General features: G+C 39.9%; 1 protein-coding gene across 2 annotated transcripts in view; it reads left to right on the top strand.

Annotated features, from left to right (window-relative positions):
• DAP3 (death associated protein 3) overlaps positions 1-17,802 on the top strand; it is a gene marked incomplete at its 3' end in the record, with an annotated part of 32,342 nt that extends 14,540 nt beyond the window's left edge. For both annotated transcript variants that reach the window (XM_084243205.1, XM_084243206.1), the window contains exons 3-13: positions 4,268-4,390; positions 5,842-5,943; positions 7,951-8,059; positions 8,199-8,291; positions 9,774-9,904; positions 10,689-10,769; positions 10,854-11,012; positions 11,838-11,897; positions 12,522-12,611; positions 16,536-16,653; positions 17,717-17,802. In XM_084243205.1, coding sequence (XP_084099331.1) covers positions 4,268-4,390; positions 5,842-5,943; positions 7,951-8,059; positions 8,199-8,291; positions 9,774-9,904; positions 10,689-10,769; positions 10,854-11,012; positions 11,838-11,897; positions 12,522-12,611; positions 16,536-16,653; positions 17,717-17,802 — 1,152 coding nt within the window. The remainder of the gene's footprint in view (positions 1-4,267; positions 4,391-5,841; positions 5,944-7,950; positions 8,060-8,198; positions 8,292-9,773; positions 9,905-10,688; positions 10,770-10,853; positions 11,013-11,837; positions 11,898-12,521; positions 12,612-16,535; positions 16,654-17,716) is intronic.
• Positions 17,803-20,508: the final 2,706 nt, after the last annotated feature.

Raw genomic sequence — 20,508 nt, 5'->3', positions numbered from 1 at the left:
CTGACTGTACCCAGTGCATGTATAAACAAAACAAACAAATAAATAAATAAATAAGTAAAACATGCCTCTATTTAAAAAAAAAAAAAAGAATAGATTTGGGGACCAAACAAACTTGGATTTCACCACCTGCAACTTTCTGTCTTTTGGCAAAATTTCTTTTTTTTTTTTTTTTTTTTTTTATAAATTTTATTGTTATATTCCCCATACAATTGCAGCCCCCCATTCTGACCCCAATCCCTCCCCTCCCGCCCCCGCCCCCCTAAAAGTGTCTCTGGTTCATAGTTTTTTGTTGATTTTGATTTTCACTTTCTTATAGTTATTCATTTTCCTGGTCCCTTATTTAAGTTTTCTAGATTCCTGCTATGAGTGAGACCATCCGGTATTTTTCTTTTTCTTTTTGGCTTATTTCGCTGAGCATGATCCCTTCCAGCGCCATCCATGTTGCAGCAAATTGCATGTGTTTATCTTTTTTGAATGCTGAGTAATATTCCATGGTATATATGTACCACATCTTCTTGATCCAGTCATCTATTTTTGGGCATTTGGGTTGTTTCCAAAGCTTAGCTATTGTAAACAGTGCTGCTATAAACATAGGGGTGCAGGTGTTCTTTGGAATTGATGTTTCTGTGTCCTTTGGGTAAATACCTAGGAGTGGAATTGCTGGGTCATATGGTAGCTCTATGTTTAGTAGGTCCAGAAATCTCCACACAGCTTTCCACAGTGGTTGGACCAGTTTGCACTCCCACCAACAGTGCAGAAGAGTTCCTTTTTCTCCACACCCTCGCCAACATTTGTTGTTGCTAGTTTTTTTAATATGTGCCATTCTCACTGGTGTGAGATGGTATCTCATGGTAGTTTTGATTTGCATTTCCCTGATGACAAGTGATGTTGAACATTTTTTCATATGCCTGTTGGCCATTTGCATTTCCTCTTCAGAGAAGTTTCTTTTAAGCTCTTCTGCCCATTTTTTGACTGGATTATTTTCTTTGTTGTTGTTGAGTCTCATCAGCTCTTTGCAGATTTTTGTGATCAGTCCTTTATCATTAGTGTTGGGTGCAAAAATGTTCTCCCAGTTGGTGGGGTTTCTCTTTGTTTTTGTTATTGTCTCTTTTGCTGTGCAAAAGCTCTTTAATTTGATATAGTCCCAACTGTTTATCTTTGCCTTCACTATCACTGCTTTGGGTGATGTGTCTGTAAAGATGTCTTTGATGTGCAAATCACGTAGTGTTTCGCCTATATTTCCTTCTATATATTTTATGGTTTCAGGTCTTATGTCTAGTTCTTTAATCCATTTTGAGTTGATTTTTGTGTATGGTGTGAGGTGGTGGTCAAGCTTCATTCTTTTGCATGTAGCGACCCAGTTTTCCCAGCACCATTTATTGAACAAACTTTCTTTGCTCCAATGCATAGTCTTTGCTCCTTTGTCAAAGATTAGTTGACCATAAATCTGTGGGTTTATTTCTGGATTTTCTATTCGATTCCATTGGTCTGTATGTCTGTTCTTGTTCCAATACCATGCAGTTTTGATGATTATGGCTTTGTAGTATAGTTTGAAGTCTGGGAGTCTGATGCCTCCATTCCCTTCTTTTTTTTTCAGGAGAGCTTTGGCTATTCGGGGTTTTTTGTGATTCCATATGAATTTCATCAATAATTGTTCTATTTCTTTGAAGAATGACATTGAAATTTTGATTGGAATAGCATTGAATCTGTATATTGCTTTTGGAAGGATGGCCATTTTAATAATGTTTATTCTTCCAATCCATGAGCAGGGGATGTCTCTCCATTTCTTTGTGTCTTCTTCTATTTCTTTTAACAGTGTTTTATAGTTTTCTTTGTATAGGTCCTTTACCTCTTTTGTTAGATTTATTCCCAAATATTTGATTTTTTTTGTTTCAATAACAAAAGGGATGGTCTTTTTGATTTCTTCTTCTTCAGATTTATTGTTTGTGTATAGGAAGGCTACTGACTTTTGCGTGTTGATTTTGTATCCTGCCACTTTACTGAACTGATTGATGAGTTGAATTAGCTTTTCTGTGGAGTTTTTGGGGTTCTCTATGTATAATATCATATCGTCTGCAAATAGTGATAGTTTGACTTCTTCTTTTCCTATTTGGATTCCTTGGATGTCTTTCTCTTGTCTTATTGCCCTGGCTAGGACTTCCAGTATTATATTGAAAAGCAATGGTGAGAGTGGACATCCTTGTCTTGTTCCAGATCTTAATGGAATTGCTTTCAGCTTTTCACCATTGAGAATGATACTGGCTGTTGGCTTGTCATAGATGGCCTTTATGATGTTGAGGTATGTTCCTTGTATCCCCAGAATTTCAAGGGCTTTTATCATGAATGGGTGTTGCACTTTGTCGAAAGCTTTCTCAGCATCTATTGATATTATCATATGGTTTTTATATTTCTTTTTGTTGATGTGTTGGATAACGTTGATTGATTTTCGGATGTTAAACCATCCTTGTGTTTGGCAAAATTTCTTAACTTCTTGAAACTCATCACACCCATCATAAAACAGGCATGGTAGTATTCTATTTATCTTTCAGGATCTTGCCTCAAAATTAATATGTGTAAAATACTATATTGCCTAACATCTAATAGGTATTTCTCACCAAAATCCATGAATGCAGTTCACAGCACAGTAAAAATGTCATGCAGTGCTATAAAAGTACTGTGAGCGGGCCTCCCTGATGGCACAGGGGTTAAGCACCACACTACGAAGCAATCCGCAGCCCCTACAGCACAAGTTCAATCCCCAGCCAGCCAGGGAGCAACCCACATGGCACGGCAGACCTCCCCTGTCTCACCTGCTGCTCCCCTCAGCAGTAGATTTCAGTCTGCCTGTTCTGTTCCCCTCTCTGTCTCTGGTGAGTCCTCTCATCCCCCACACCTCTGGCCTGTACCCCAGCTCTCGTATGCATAAATAAATCTTCAAAAAAAAAAAAGTACTGTCAGCAGAGAAGGAAAGATAATTACTTTTGACTGGTGGTATCTGGCAAATCTTCACAGAAGATATGATATTTGAGATGAGCCTTAAATAAGTTAAGATTTAAGTATAAAGGGAAATTGAAGAAAAAAAATAATAAAGGGAAATTGAAGTAGAATGAGCAGAAATACAGAGGCATAAAAATAAACAACATGTTTTAGCATGGTCATGTGACTGGAATAGAGCTCATAAAGAAATGAAACCAGAGAGAGGTAGTCATCACAGGGCCATGAGTAAGTAACATGCTGCGAACTCAGACTTACTTTGACATTAGAAGCAACCCATCCTAACTTTTTAATTAACTGAAGATTAACCAATTATTTGGAGGGATAAATCTCGTGGACTGAAAGATAGAGTCAAAGATTTACAGGTAAAAACACCAATTAGAGAGTCTAAGGTCTTGTAAAAGTGTATAGTGTTGTGAGGAGAGGTACATTTTCTGCACTCATGAAGCTACTTGGTGAGACTAAATATAAATACAGGCAGCTTTCATAGTACCTGTTGATTTATCCAGCAGCTCCTTTAGTATCTCCATCTCTCAAATTCTTGTTCTCCCTCTGCCCTCATCATTCCTTAGTAATTAAATCTTTTCATTTCTATATAAGGCCTCTTATCCTTACACTCAGTTGGGGGATTCTCTAGTTAGCATTTCTTCAGGATTGTCTCCTGAAATCTCATCCTTTCTCTTCTCCCCAGTTCAGAAGTTTCCTCATTTACTTCCCAAACTGGTCCATAAAGTGGTTTCCTTTCAGTGAGCTGGATGCTTTACAGTTTCCCTCATTATATGACCTAGTGAAAGATACTTTATTCCAGGACACAGATAGCAAGAAAAATTGAGTGTAATGTGTAATTACTTACCTTTCAAATAACATTGCACTAATCCCTTAATAACTGAGATGACTGTGATTTCTAAACTAAACATCTGAGAATTGTCCAGTACTGGCCACCATTTGTCACGCTGAGTAAGAGCATTAAAAAAAGTTTCCTGTTTTGGTTTGTTAATGGTTGTGCTATGCTCCTGAGCAGTCTCTAATGGAATTGTTTACTTCGATGTGGAACAAAGCCCTGACATAGCAACACAAGCTGAAACAGATTTAGAGTGTGAGTAATAGCATAGGATTTAGAGAATTATAAATAATAACATGGATCCCTTTTACATAAAAGTAGATGTTTGTTAGTAACATTTTTCCCTACTGTAGGCATGGCTTAAAACCTTGGTGCTGTAGCAAGCATAAAAAGCCTGATAATTCCAAAATGTGAAATTGATATCTTTTATAGTTGGGCCCTGGACATTTCTTGCATATGGGGATCCAGACACCCCAAAGCCTTGCTGCTCACCTAGATAACCACATTCCAGTTGAGAGTTCCAGAGCTGTTTCTCGAACCAGTGAAAATGACCCGGTGAGTACTAATATGCATAAGGGTTTTTTTCAGGGCTTGTCACCTGCGTTGCTGTCATTTTATATATCTAGAAAAACTGACATCCACAGCAGCTAAATAGGTTTACATAGTGTGAGACAGATAGTACACACGAAACAGCAATCTGAACCCAGATCTTCTCCCATTCCTGTCCGATACTGTTGTGACATAAAGTACTATGGCAGGTCAGTCCACATCTACTTTGATTCAGTCCCAACCATTGAACTCATCTCATACCAGGGATTTGTTGTGTACACAGTAGGTACATAGTAAGTACTAAGTCAGTTCCTTAGAAGTTAAATTTAGCAGTTAGTATTGATTTTACTAAGATGGGTCAGCATATTTTCCCTTAAAGGACCAGATAGTACATATTTTAGGTTTATGGGCCAAAATGATCCCTGTCACAGTTACTTACCTTTGCCATAACAAATGGGTATAGTTACGTTCTAGTAAAATTTTATTTATAAAAACAGGTAGCCAGCCAGTATATCAACCTTGGTTTGTGCAGAATCGTAAAGAAATCAACTTTCTTGTTCATGATCACTTAGCAGAGTGGGTACAAAACCCAATTTTCCTAATACCCAGTCTGATATTATTTTCCACCTTTCAAAATGGATTTCCTAGTATCTGGACAGTAACTAACTTGATTTGTTGGTAAGAACAGCACTTAAAGTGAAGTTTGCAGCAGAAGCTAGGATTCTAACAATATCCAGCATTGCATTTTCTACTTTAGTTCCTATTAGGCTAGATGTTGATTTCTTTTCTCCTTCTCATCATTATTGCTATTTCTCATAAATGAAATTAGTCATGCGGTATGTGCTTAAATGTAAGGAAACCAACAGTTTTTTGCCCCTACCCCTACCTTCTGCATATCCCCATTTTAACATATGCTCTGAGTATGGAAGGAAAAAAAATATTCTCAGTACCCAAAACCGTATCTCAGCAGTGTGTGTTTTATTTATGTCTCTAGCATGCACCTACTTTCGAAACACAAAATGAAATAGAATAAATGAATGAAGTCATTGAAGTGTCTTTCGGCTTTCCATGTAATTTTAATCCCTTTATCTGCCAATTCCTCTGGGGTTTCTATGGAAACAGCAGCATGCACATGAACTTGTCACATGACTGGAGCCTCTATACACAGCACATAAGAATCCAGATGGCAAGAATTGTTTCTGATACCACTACATCTAGGGTTTATGTTGCTGAGCAACTGGCTTCATCATTCAGGTCAACACCAGCTTTATATGCACACTGTGAATTTCAACACAGCAACCAGCATTTTTAATCTAAGATAAGAAATGAAAGATACCTTTTCCCTCTCAGAGAAATAAGTGATTCCTCAATGTGTTCTAATCGACCCTCTCCACTTTTTCAAAAGTCTGTCACTTTGTTTGTGCTCCCATTATACCTGTTTGCATTTTGTTTCATAGGCCAACCATGGAGAACAGCATGAAGGTCAGCACTACAGCATACCCCTCCAGGATCTGAAGACTGTGTTCCCCCATGGCCTTCCTACTCGCTTCGAAAAGCAGGTGCTCAAAAGAGGCAAGGGAATTGAAGGAGCCCAGAACAAGCTGTGGACAGCCAAGGGGTGGAATTAAATGAGTAGAAGACTTTTAAAAGATGAAATTTGAATCTAAAAAATGCAGATAAATTCAACTATTGATTATCTTCTGTAAAAAATAATCCCTTATTATTTTAGGCCAGTGTTCACCTACTTAAATTTATTTAAGTTTAATCACCTTAAATCCTTTATGGAGCCAGGTAAAATATTTTCAAATAAACAATATCCAACTATTTTCCTTGTGTTACCTAACAGATTTCTAAAAACCTTAGCATTCAAATAATTATTTAAGATGAATTTAATATTTGCTTTAAAATAATAATATGGTTAATGTGCTGTAAAAAAAGAATCATAATATATTCCTGAGCCACACAGAAATGATATTCGGATTTGATGCATCATTGTTCTTTCTAGTTCTTTTTCATTCTCATGGGTTGGTTTTTAGAAAATGTAGTTTTGTGGTCATAGCTTTAGCCCAAAGAGTGTATGTAATCTTGGGTTACTTGGTATTCATTGAAAGAATTCATAATAAGCTGAAAGCACAGTTTATTGGCATAATTGGTTCTTCTAACTAAATCCTGCTGAATTATTTTCAGAATAATCATCTTAGAAATTATTCCTTCTCAATGAAATATCAAACTTGACTGTGCAGGTGAATTTTAATTTAGAAGCTAGAGGATGTCATTTCTTTAATGTACTTTATTTCAGAAAATTAGAGGCGAAACCAGTAAGGTGTCAAAATTTTACTCAGTTTGAGATAGGACACAACCAGAAGAAATCATAGGTGACTGCGCTTTAAACTATGTGAAGACACTTACAGTGCATTCAGGGCTGTGGGGGTCTGCCTTTAATTAACCATGTTAAATTACTTTTGGAATGACCTGACCACCAGTGCATTAGCAGGAATTACTCATACATTCTACTAGCCCTTCTGTATTCTTTCTCCAATCCAGTTGTTTGGTTGGGATCTTTTTAAAAATACCAACACTATTTTAATCCTTATCTAATATACTTGGAAAAAGTGTTTGTTAGCTATTTTTATGAATAGGCATTATTAAATACTTAATTTGTAAATTACTTTCACACATCAGTGCTTCCCAAATTTTTTCACTAAAGTATCTCTGGTGGCAAAAAGGGAATAAATTTTATGTCTCAGTTCTTTGGTAAGAGTGTGTGCTGTTGGTTAATAAGTATGGCCTCAGCCATCATACAGCTGGTCACTGCTCACTGCCATGTATCTACTTCTAGAGGAAAGTCTAGGTGGTTATATAATAAGAATTAGCTAAAAATAAATTTAAAAGAATTAATATTTATTCAATGCTTACCATGTATCAGATACCCTGTTAAGCATCTGAATGCTCTTAGTATTAACGTCAACTCTAAGTGTTATAAAGAGCTAATTATGAGGTCATCTGTCTGGATTATTTGTGAATTTCAATTAACTGATACAGTATCTTTTTTTTTTTTTTTAAAGATTTATTTATTTATGCATATAAGAACTGGGATACAGGCCACTGGTGTGAGGGGTGAGAAGATTCACCAGAGATAGGGCGGGGAACAGAACAGGCATATTGACTGAAATACACTGCTGAGGGTAGCAGCAGGCAAGACAGGAGAGGTCCGCTGCACCATGTGGGTAGCTCCCTGGCCAGAGATTGAACTTGTGCATCAGTGGCAGATAGCTTCATAGGTTGCGTCTTAACCCCTTGCGCCACCAGGAGGCCCTCTGTACTTTTTTTAACAGAAGTAATCAAAAGCTGACTATCACGTTACTTGATGTAGGATAATGTATTTAAGTTTTTAGATTAAATATACGGACTGATTTTCAAATTCAAGTTAATCTAATCTCTGCTAATAGAATAAATGAAAAATATGGCGGCTTGGTCCTTTTGGTTGCTATATTAGGCATAGTATCTATACCAAGAACTATATAGAAGCTCCATATGCCACCCTCTCTCCTTCCCTTTTTCATTAGGTAAAGACATTCAGTGAAGCATGCCTGATGGTGAGGAACCCAGCCTTAGAGCTACTACATTACCTGAAAAACACCAATTTTGCCCATCCAGCTATACGCTATGTTCTCTGTATCCTTTTCTGCCTGCCTGCCTGGTCATGAGCCAATGTTTTCCTTCATCAAATTTGGAAAAAGAAGAAATGCAAGAATACTATTTGTTGATATAGAAATATGCTTTCTGGTGATACTTTCTTTAACAAATGCTTTAGATGGGGAGAAGGGAACAGGAAAAACCCTCAGTCTTTGCCATATTATTCATTTCTGTGCGAAACAGAACTGGCTGATATTGCATATTCCAGATGGTAAGAACCTTCTATCTTTTTTTCTAATTTCGATCTTTTTTTTAAGATTTATTTTTATTTATTTATGCATACAAGAACTGGGGTATAGGCCAGAAGTACAGGGGTGAAAGGATTCACCAGAAACAGAATGGGGAGCAGAGCAGGCAGATGTACGGAAATACACCGATGAGGGGAGCAGCAGGCAAGACAGGAGAGGTCTGCTGCGCCATGTGGGTTAGCTCCCTGACCGGGGAACGAACTCATGCTGCGGTAGCTGCGGATTGCTTCGTAGTACTGACACTTATTAGCCCCTTGCACTACCAGAGAGGCCCCTCCCATACATTTTTTTTTTGAAGATTGATTTATGCATATAAGAACTGGGGTACAGGCCACAGGCGTGGGGGATGAGAGGATTTACCAGAAACATAGTGGGGAATAGAAAAGGCAGATTGATTGTTGGGGATCGAAATGCTGCAGTGGCTGCAGATAGCTTCATAGTGCTGAGACTTAACCCCTTGTGCCACCAGGGAGGCCCAAGAACCTTCTGTCTCTGCTACATCGAGGTCAGTTATCCTGTTACTGTGACTTTAATTTGTGTCATTGTAGCCTTAATTTGCTGACCAGGCTCTAAGAGCTAAGGGAGAAGCTATTGCTCTAGATGCAGTAGTCTAAGCTAGTTCATCATAATCTCTTCTTGATATTACTGATGAGCAGGTTGCAAGGTTCATCAAAAAGAGGAAATTCAAGGGCTTCTCTGGTGGCACAGGGGTTAAATCTCAACAATATCAAGCTATCTTCAGCCACTGCCATGGCCTGAGTTCAGTCCTCGGTCAGGGAGCTGACCACATGGTGCAGCAGACCTCTCCTGTCTTGCCCACTGCTCCCCTCAGCATTGTATTTCAGTCAGTTTGCCTGTTCTCAGCAGTGCATTCTATCTCTGATGAATCCTCTCAGCCCCATACCTCTAGCCTGTACCCCAGTTCTTATATGCATAAATAAATAAAATAAATCTTTAAGAAATAAAAAATAAAAACTGCCAGGAAGCTAAGGTTATCTTTAACCCACTTGGTATGCCTTATGTATTGATGGTAATAATAATGTTTAAGATGAACCAGAGGAAAAAGTAAAAAGAAACCTTTAAAATATGTATGGGGCTTTCCTGGTGGTGCAAGGGGTTAAGATGCAACCTATGGAGCAATCCGCAGCCACTGCAGCACAAGTTCGATCCCTGGCCAGTGAGCTATCACATGGCACAGCAGACCTCTCCTGACTCGCCCACTGCTCCCCTCAGCAGTGGATTTCAGTCAGTCCACCTGTTCTGCTCCCCACTGTCTCTGCTGAATCACCTCTGGCCTGAACCATAGTTCTTACATGCATAAATAAATCTTAAAAAAAATAAGTATGGGAGATTAAAGTCATTTCCCATTATTTAAATAGGCATAGAGTATTTTGAGTTGAATACAATCACATCCTACCTGGTTTATTTCTTGTATCTTTTTTTAGCCCATCTTTGGGTGAAAAACTGCCGGGATCTTCTGCAGTCCACATACAACAAACAGCGCTTTGATCAACCTTTAGAGGCTTCGACCTGGCTGAAAAATTTTAAAACTGCAAATGAGCGTTTCTTGAGTCAGGTGACTAGATTTCCAGAAGTTTGGTGCTGGACAGTTTTTAAGTAGATTTTTATCTTCTTTGTGTCTTCAGTGTGAGTAGACTATGGAGAACTAATATTGTGGTTGGGGTAACTATTTTTGTATTTCATTCATACCTTGTGCTCACAGTCAGCTCGCAACTTGAAACTCATTTATCCATGTGAGGTAAAGAGGCAGCTCTAAAGCTGTTCCCTTCATGGGTGGTAAAAGTCCAGATTGATTCATTGACTTTTCCAAGGTCATAGCCTCAAATCCTCCAGAGTCCATAATTTTCTCCAGATCTTTTTCAGAACTGGTAAAAAAATTCTTTACTGTAATGGTTCTTAGATACGATCTGTAGGCCAGGGGTTTACAACTCTGGATATAAATCAGAACCACCCCTAGCATCTTGTTAAAAATGTCAATAGCAAGACTCATATTGGACCATTTCTCTCAGAATTCCTTATGTGTTCTTTTAAAACTCCATGCAGAGGGCCTCCCCTGGTGGCACAGCGGTTGAATGCTGGGTTGCAAGACTGCCCGCAGCCTCTGCAGCACCAGTTCGATCCCCGGGCACCAGCAAGGGTCCCACAAAAAAAATAAATAAATAAATAAAACTCCATGCAGAAATGGGCTAGAAAGCATTCACTTCCATAGTGAGTTTACAGGACTTGAAAAATAAAACTGACTCCTAATAACCTTAACCTCCTACCTTCTCATCTGTGGATGGGTTCATCCTTAAGCTAAGTAGCTCCTTTTTTGTTTTATTTTGTTTGCTTGTTTTTAGATAAAAGTTCAAGAGAAGTACGTCTGGAATAAGCGAGAAAGCACAGAGAAGGGCAGTCCCTTGGGAGAAGTGGTTGAACAGGTATTAAGAGAGACACTGAATATGTACTATGTCAGGAACAAAGAAGCCTTTTAGGACTGGAAGCCACTGTCTCTTTCTCCACAGGGCATAACGCGAGTGAAGTGTGCCACAGATGCAGTCGGGATTGTGCTTAAAGAGCTAAAGAAGCAAACTTCTTTGGGTGTTTTCCACCTCCTGGTGGCAGTGGATGGCGTCAACGCTCTCTGGGGAAGGACTACACTAAAAAGAGAAGATAAAACCCTGGTAGGAAAACTGAGTTTCTCTTTTCTACTTTCTCTGATTTCTTGGTACCATCATATACATCAACCGGGACATAACCTTATAGACTATACTGTCTATTTTCTTGCTCTAGGAGTATTTGAATTAAGATGTATAGTGAAAATAGCATCAGAATTTGATGCCAGGTTCCACTATCCACCCAGAACTGAGAATTTTAAAAAGAGCATAACAGCAGAAGCTATGATTTCTTTGTCAATTTCTTTCTTTCTGTTCTCTTCTCAAAATGAGGCTGTGTATTGCAAACACAGAAGATCAGAAGTGGGCCTCCCCCGTGGCGCAGCAGTTGAGCGCTGGGTTGCGAAGCTGCCTGCAGCCTCTGCAGCACCGGTTCAATCCCCGGCCTCTGGGCAAGGGTCCCACATGGCGCGCAGACCTCTCCTGCAGCCCGCTGCTCCCCTCAGCAGTGTATTTCATTGGTCTGCCTGTTCTGTTCCCTGCTCTGGCTCTGGTGAATTCTCTCACCCTCCTGCACTTCTGACTGTACCCACTGCTTGTATAAATAAATCTTAAAAAAAAAAGAAAGATCAGAAGCATCAAGGAGGTGGTTTGAGGTTGAGGCAGTGGGTATTTTTTCCATGTTTTTAATCTCCAGGCATGTGGCAGTGGTGGTGCCAGTGCTGTGTGGCTTATTTCAGAGGCTGAATCTTCAGGAACTATGAGTATATAGTAATTGAGGATTTTTTAGTTGTTGTCCATTCAGTTGTCTCAGTGGGACAATAATGATCTCTTCCTCCCCTTCCTTTCTTTCCCTCTTTCCTCTCCCCTCCCTCTCTCACAACCACTGTGTAGATTGCGCCAGAGGAATTAGCACTTATTTACAATCTGAGGAAAATGCTGAAAAATGATTGGGTAAGTGCATATGATACGTAACAGATTTCAGAAAGAAACATTTTCATTATAAAGATTTGACTATTTCATTGCTGGTACTTTATAGTTTCTAATTTTATGGACAGAAAGTTTTATATCTTATTTAATTCCCTTAACTGTACCAAGCTTAAAGTTTTTCAAATGGTTTCTGATCTTTCAAATTGACTAGAGTATGCTTATTCAAAACTGTTTCATTTAAATTTTGGTGGGATTTTACTTTGCAGTATTTCAAATTTTTATGTCTACTTACGATCTTTGGAAAAGATTAATTAAAGTAAGGTCATGTAACAGTTTATTGTCAGAGCCAAAATCCAGAACCAATAACCAATATCCCAGTATCCTTTAGAGAAAAAGAAAGTGTTGGATAATGCATTGCATTCAGTTGTCATGCCTTCTTTTAGCATTCTTCAAGGTGGCATTATCTCCTGAGACTTTGTCTTTTATAACCTTAGTGTTTGTCTTTCTAATTTTAGTTGCCATTTAACTGTACTCCTTCCCAATACCTGCCAGAACACTGTATGTCAAAGAAAAGTCTACAGATGGTTGAAATACATTTTACTCTCTTTTCCAGTTTTTTCTGATTCACCTTTTTCTCCTTTTTTTCAGCATGGAGGTGCCATTGTGTCAACATTGAGCCAGACTGGTTCTCTCTTTAAGCCCCGGAATGCCTATCTGCCCCAGGAGCTGCTGGGAAAGGTCAACTCATTACAACGTTGGCTTCCCCTTAGATAGACATTCTGTCTGAAGAGACATCCTTTTTTATTTTTACATAATTTGAGACTTAGAGAAATATTGTATTCCTTTATAATATCACCTGATTTCCTAAAATATTTATTTTATTATTTTCTTTCCATCTTTGTTTCTAAATTAGGCGACAGTAATCCACATTATGCCTCTTTACATATATTTAAATAATGTGTATTTCCTAAAACTAAACACAGTCTAATGTGTAACCACAGCACAGTTATCAAAATCAGGATATCAACATCAGTGTGATGCTCTTGCCTAATCTGTAGAACTTGTTCTTACTTTGCCAGCTATCCCAATATCCTTTAGAGAAAAAGAAAGTGCAGGATAATGCCTTGCATTCAGTCGTCATGTCTTCTTTCTTCAAGGTGGCATATCTCCTGAGACTTTGTCTTTTACAGTCTTAATGTTTGTCTTTCTAATTCTGAAGAGTACATGCCAGTTATGGGTTATCTTATGGGATTGTCTGATGTTTTCTTCTTATTACATGTGATGTCAGAAGTGGTAGCGTGTCTTCTCAGTGCATCTTATCAGGACACTTGTGAAATCTCTCCTGTTACTAGTGATGCTAACTTTGAACACTTATTTAAGGTGGTATCCTTCACCTTACTGAGGTTTTCCCTCAGTAAAGTTATTATTTTCCTTCTGTAGTAAATGAGTATCTTGTTGAGATAAAATTTGAAACTAGGTAACTATCCTCTTATTCCTCAAATATCCCCATACTCGTTTTAGCATCCATTGCTGATTCTTCCCTAAATGAATTATTATAATTGCAAAACAGTATTTTGATGCTGAATTCCCTCCTATTTGGCCAGTAGGAGCCCCTTCAAGCTGGCTTCTATGTCCTTTTTACATGCCCCCATCATTCTTTAAGCACTTCTGTACATTTTATCACAAAAATGTGTTCAGGCTACACTTGTACTTCCATGCCCTAGTCCTGGAATCAGCCATTTCTGTAAGGAGACTTGGTTGGTTTTAGAGGAGAATGGTATTTAGAAACCAAGACCCAAGTGTGCTCCTGGGGTTTCAATTCTGGACCCTCCGGCAGAACTAGCAAATAGATACATGTGTTATTCATATATACAGACCTATGTGAGTATGTGTATGTACCATGGCCATGTGTGTGTTTATACACACCTACGTCTGCTTCTCAATATTACGAAACCATGAGTTTGTACTAATAGTACTGATTTGTGCTGGCATCACAGCATTCACTATATCCTTCCCCCTTTCCAAGGTCAAGCCCTCATTATCAACAATAGTTTGCTCTCCTTTTCCACACTGTATTTACTGATCCATTCAGTGTTGTATTTTTTTTTTGTAAAGATTTGGTTTTTTATGCATATAAGAACTGGGGTACAGGCCAGAGGTGCAGGGGGTAAGAGGATTCACCAGAGACAGAGTGGGGAACAGAACAGGCAGACTGACTGAAAGGCACTGCTGAGGGGAGCAGCAGGCGAGTCAGGAGAGGTCTGCCACGCCATGTGGGTTGCTCCCTGGCTGGGGATGTCACTCTTGCTGCAGTGACTGCGGATAGCCTCATAGGTTGCATCTTAACCCCTTGTACCACCAGGGAAGCCCCATTCAGTGTTGTATTACAGTAAAAGTAGTTTCAGAATTGTTAGCCCTTGACCATGAAAAACTAAACTAGAGCTCAGTGTTTGTTTAAGATAGTTTTTATCTTTAGCCTTAGGGTCCTTCGTTTAAATTCTCTGTTCGGAAGTTAGCTTGCCTTAGTTTCCCCCTCCCCTTCAGTGTTGTAGTTGAAATACACTCTTTTTTTTTTTTCTTTTTTTTTTTCTTTTTTTTTTTTTAAATAATAAATTTTATTTTTATATTCCCCATACAATTGCAGCCCCCCCATTCTGACACCAATCCCTCCCCTCCCGCCCCTGCCCCCCTAAAAGTGTCTCTGGTTCATAGTTTTTTGTTGATTTTGATTTTCACTTTCTTATAGTTATTCATTTTCCTGGTCCCTTATTTAAGTTTTCTAGATTCCTGCTATGAGTGAGACCATCCGGTATTTTTCTTTTTCTTTCTGGCTTATTTCGCTGAGCATGATCCCTTCCAGCGCCATCCATGTTGCTGCAAATTGCATGTGTTTATCTTTTTTGAATGCTGAGTAATATTCTATGGTATATATGTACCACATCTTCTTGATCCAGTCATCTATTTTTGGGCATTTGGGTTGTTTCCAAAGCTTAGCTATTGTAAACAGTGCTGCTATAAACATAGGGGTGCAGGTGTTCTTTGGAATTGATGTTTCTGTGTCCTTTGGGTAAATACCTAGGAGTGGAATTGCTGGATCCTATGGAAGCTCTATGTTTAGTAGGTCCAGAAATCTCCACACAGCTCTCCATAGTGGTTGGACCAGTTTGCACTCCCACCAACAGTGCAGAAGAGTTCCTTTTTCTCCACACCCTCGCCAACATTTGTTGTTGCTAGTTTTTTTAATATGTGCCATTCTCACTGGTGTGAGATGGTATCTCATGGTAGTTTTGATTTGCATTTCCCTGATGACAAGTGATGTTGAACATTTTTTCATATGCCTGTTGGCCATTTGCATTTCCTCTTCAGAGAAGTTTCTTTTTAGCTCTTCTGCCCATTTTTTGACTGGATTGTTTTCTTTGTTGTTGTTGAGTCTCATCAGCTCTTTGCAGATTTTTGTGATCAGTCCTTTATCATTAGTGTTGGGTGCAAAAATGTTCTCCCAGTTGGTGGGGTTTCTCTTTGTTTTTGTTATTGTCTCTTTTGCTGTGCAGAAGCTCTTTAATTTGATGTAGTCCCAGCTGTTTATCTTTGCCTTTACTATCACTGCTTTGGGTGATGTGTCTGTAAAGATGTCTTTGATGTGCAAATCACGTAGTGTTTCGCCTATGTTTCCTTCTATATATTTTATGGTTTCAGGTCTTATGTCTAGTTCTTTAATCCATTTTGAGTTGATTTTTGTGTATGGTGTGAGGTAGTGGTCAAGCTTCATTCTTTTGCATGTAGCGACCCAGTTTTCCCAGCACCATTTATTGAACAAACTTTCTTTGCTCCAATGCATAGTCTTTGCTCCTTTGTCAAAGATTAGTTGACCATAAATCTGTGGGTTTATTTCTGGATTTTCTATTCGATTCCAATGGTCTGTATGTCTGTTCTTGTTCCAATACCATGCAGTTTTGATGATTATGGCTTTGTAGTATAGTTTGAAGGCTGGGGGTGTGATGCCTCCATTCCCTTCTTTTTTTTTTTCAGGAGAGCTTTGGCTATTCGGGGTTTTTTATGATTCCATATGAATTTCATCAATAATTGTTCTATTTCTTTGAAGAATGACATTGAAATTTTGATTGGAATAGCATTGAATCTGTATATTGCTTTTGGAAGGATGGCCATTTTAATAATGTTTATTCTTCCAATCCATGAGCAGGGGATGTCTTTCCATTTCTTTGTGTCTTCTTCTATTTCTTTTAACAGTGTTTTATAGTTGAAATACACTCTTGATTGATTCATTCATTTCAGTTTATGTTCTGCTTAAGATCTTTCTCCCTATCCTCATTAATAGATATTTTATGGTTTTTGAGTATATGAATTGTCAAAGCCGTTGTCGAAGTTAGAACTGTGAAGTATATAAATGTGTGTTTGTGTATACATACACACACAGACAAGTGGCATCCCCCCTCAGGTATTCTCTCTTTTTGAAACATAATGTCTGTGGCCATACAGAGTGACAGTAGCCTGCTATGTGAGGAGCCCTATGTAAGGCAGGGGAGCCAGAGAGTGAAGGGTTGAGTAGAAGAAAAGCAAAGACCTTGCGTTTAAAGTGCTTCAATAGAACTGATCTCTTTGTCATTTCACAAACTCTGTGTCTTTTATACTTTTCTTCTTCAGGAAGGTTTTGATGCCCTGGATCCCTTTATTCCCATCTTGGTTTCCAACTATAACCCAAAGGAATTTGAAAGTTGTATTCAGTATTACTTGGAGAACAATTGGCTTCAACATGAGAAAGGTCAGTTGTTTAATTGTTTTGCCTATCAAGGCTTTGTGCTCACAAAAGAGTCCCGCTGAATCAGAACCTTGATCTCTTCTTTCTTCAGCAGTGCCCTGTAATTTGAATTTCATCTTTTTTCTCTTAATCTTGTCTTTCCACCTGATTAGATGGTACAGAATGGTGGGGGGTGGCTAGTTAAGGTTTAACTTACAAAAAAATTCCGCCTCTCCTCCCAAGCCTGCCCGCCTTTGTCTGCATAGGTATGTATCTTTTTCCTTTTCCTTTCCTGTTTCTAATAAACCTGTCCCTTGAAAATGTAAAAAAAAAAAAAAAAAAAAAAAAAAAAAACCCTCTCACTCTCCTTAAATTCTTATATTAGTCTAGAATAACACGCCCACGTTAAGAGAGGAGGCCAGCCCAAGGCCAGCTACTGGGCAGAGTCGCCAGGGGTTTATCCTTTTTGAAATGTAACAGTTCTGTCATTGCTGCCACCCTCTCACTGTTGCATTCATTCACCATTCAGCAAATTTCAATTGGGAGACTCACCTTCTGGGACACCCACAGAGTAGCTGCCACTGTGTGAGAGGCACCCCAGGACCAAACCAAATGCTTGCTACACTACGTGTATGAAAGTATTCCATTGCCCAGTTTCCCCTTTCCCTCCGCTCTGGGGGCGAGAGTATGGGAGGAAATAAGGTGGTTTTATCACTAGAAACAAAGAGCTAACCGCAGTTGCCAACAGGTTATTGCAGTCGCGGGACCTGCAGCATCCTGGGTCAGGAGGCGCAAAGGAGGGATTTCTAATGGGATCAGGAGATTTGACAAAGTCCTAAAGCCCAGACAATATTCTTGGGCAGAGGGCAGGAGTCGGTGGTGGATTGGGGGAGTGGAGACAAAATGGAAAATTATGTATAGAAAAATAATACAGAGTTTCTATTGGGATAAATGATCTAAAAGTGAGATCCCTGGGAGAATGCTAATTAAAGCCGAATATAATCTGGATAATAGCCTCTGCTGAAGATTACATAGGTAACAATGCTGTAGGAAATAATGGCCAGTGATCTGTTTGACTCCATTGTAGCTCACACAGAAGAAGGAAAAAAGGAACTGCTATTCCTGAGTAATGGGAATCCTGGGCAGCTGGAGCGACTCTGTGCCTACCTCTAAGCCAAGATCACGGCATGCATGGAAGACAGTGGACATTTACTTTAATGGCCCCAATCAGATGGGGAGTTCACAGTGCCCAAGAGAGCCGCCAGCCCCTGTCCTCATGGGACTGGACAGCACCGCAGTTAGCTCCAGACCTTCATTGAAATGGGTTACTTTGTGAAGTGACTCTACTGACAACAAGACAGCTGCTTGTTCCTGAAACTAATATCAGTTTATTAGATGTGAAATAATTATAAATACTTTTAAAATTAAATATCTTTTTAAAACTGTTGTGTCAAATTTATATATAATATGTAGAGTATTTAGACTGGCCAGATTGCATTTCTCAGGCATACTGCTTGCTAGGGACCTGAAAAGACTTAAATCTACAGAAATTTCCATTATTTCTATTTTTACATAACTTCTCCCTCTCACACATTTCCCATTTAATTCCTATTATTACATGATTATCAGTGATCCCTGAGAACCTTACTAAAACTCCAGCTATGTCTGGCAGCTCTGTATGGCACAGCCCCTTTCTACCGGTACCTGAAAATATTAAGTACTAAACCCCTATAGCATGCTTTGTATGAAATGAGTTAATATATCCTTAATATAAACAGTATAGTACTATCTGCACACTGTCTTTGGGAGAGTTGAGAAAATAGTCAAGTCAAGAAAATAGACTCAAGTCAATTTCAGTCAAATTCTCTCACCTTACTAGGTTGTTGGTGTCAATGTTAGAATCCTGATTCCTAGATCTGATACTTACTGGCTATCTGTCTTTAGAGTCTCTTAGCCTACTTCCTTGTCTAATTTCATCTTTATGTAATGATAATAATGCCAAACTTCCAGGGGTTTTGTGGAAATCATATGTGTAAAGCACTTCACAGATGGTAAGTCCCATTAATGGTAGGTAGCTGTGTTTCTGACTTGGATTTTATAATGCTTGCTTTGAGGCATTGCTGTGAGGGGAATTGTGAGTGTCCATCAGCTCCTTCACTACAGATCCAGCTTCCCTTACCCTAAGCCACCCCATCAGAGATAGAATGTCTACCCTGGCCCTATCCCTGGTCAGTCTAGCTAGACCAATGTTCTAGCATCAGACTTAAAGATAGCAGCCTTAGAAAAACTGCTTAACCAGCTCCCACATTGGAAAAGATTGAGTCCGCTTAACAAATCCCTTTTAATATTTTTATTTCTCAGGCTGAACCCTGATTTGATAACTTCCCAATATGGACTAGATTTGCCTTTTCAGTAGCGCAAACTCATTGCCTCTCCATTCCCACTACCACTGCCTTCAGAATCCCATGAATTCTTGTTGAGTTACTATAATCATTAGCTAATTTGTTTCTTTCCCCCAACCACTGGTGCTTCCACTCTCAAGTCCATCTTTCTGAGGGCTGCCTATGTGAGCTTTCTCTTTTTTTCTTTTTTTTTTTTTTAAGCTTTTTTCATGCATACAAGAACTGGGGTATAGGCCAGATGTGCAGGAAGGTAGGAGGATTCACCAGAGACAGAGTGGAGAGCAGAAAAGGCAGCCTAACTGAAATACACTGCTGAGGGGAGCAGGGGGTGAGGCAGGAGAGGCCTGGCGCACCATGTGGGTATCTCCGTGGCCAGCTGGGATCAAGCCCGCGCTGCAGAGGCTGCGGACAACTTCACAGCGCTCTGCTCAATTGCCTGCGCCACCAGGGAGGCCCTCTTTTTTTTTTGTAAAGTTCTATTTATTTATGCATACAAGACCCAGGGCACAGGCCAGAAGTGTGGCAGGGTGAGAGGACCCAACAGAGACAGAGTGGGGGGCAGAACAGGCAGATCAACTGAAACACTGCTGAGGGGAGCAGCCAGCCAGCCTTGGCTTGCCACACCACGTGAACAGTTACCTGTCAGGCCGGGGATAGAACTCATGTTGCAGTGGCCACAGACAGCTTCATAAGTTGCTTCCTAATCCCCTGCGCCACCAGGAAGAGCCTGCCTATGTGAGCTTTCTAAACATCTAAACACAGCCTCCCATGCAGTAGAGGTGATAGCATGACTGTGCTGAAACTTAACCCCTATGACACCATGGTAGCCCAGGAATGACTCTTCCTTCTCTTTAAATTAGAGTAGGGAGTCCTCCTGGGTGGCGCGGCGGTTGAGCGCTGGGTTGCGAGGTTGCCCGCGGCCTCTGTGGCACCGGTTTGATCCCCGGCTGCTCCCCGGCCACCAGAGGAGGGTCCCACATGGCGTGCAGACCTCCCCTGCCGCCCGCTGCTCCCCTCAGCAGTGTGCTTCAGTCCTTCTGCCTGCTCTGCTCCCTGCTCTGGCTCTGGTGAATTCTCTCACCCTCCTGTGCCTCTGACTGTACCCAGTGCTTGTATAAATAAATAAATCTTAAAATAAATTAATTGATTAATTAATTAATTAGAGTAGGGAGCCTCCCTGGTGGCACGAGGGGTTAAGCACAGCACTATGGAGCAATTCTCAGCCTTTGCAGCACGAGTTCGATCCCCGGCCAGTCAGGAGCTACCTGCATGGTGCAGCAGACCTCTCCTGACTCACCCGCTGCTCCCCTGCTGCAGTATACACCTGCTGCAGTGTATTTCAGTCAGTCTGCCTCTTCTGTTCTCTACTCTGTCTCTGGTGAATCCTCTCGCCCCCCACACACACCTCTGGCCTGTACCCCAGCTCTTGGATGCATAAACAAATCTTTAAAGAATAATAAATTAGAGGGCCTCCCCA

Source organism: Talpa europaea (assembly GCF_964194135.1).
Source record: "Talpa europaea genome assembly, chromosome: 9".
NCBI lineage: Eukaryota > Metazoa > Chordata > Mammalia > Eulipotyphla > Talpidae > Talpa > Talpa europaea.
Note: the sequence above shows the minus strand (reverse complement) of the source record. Positions and strands in the feature narration are given on the sequence as shown.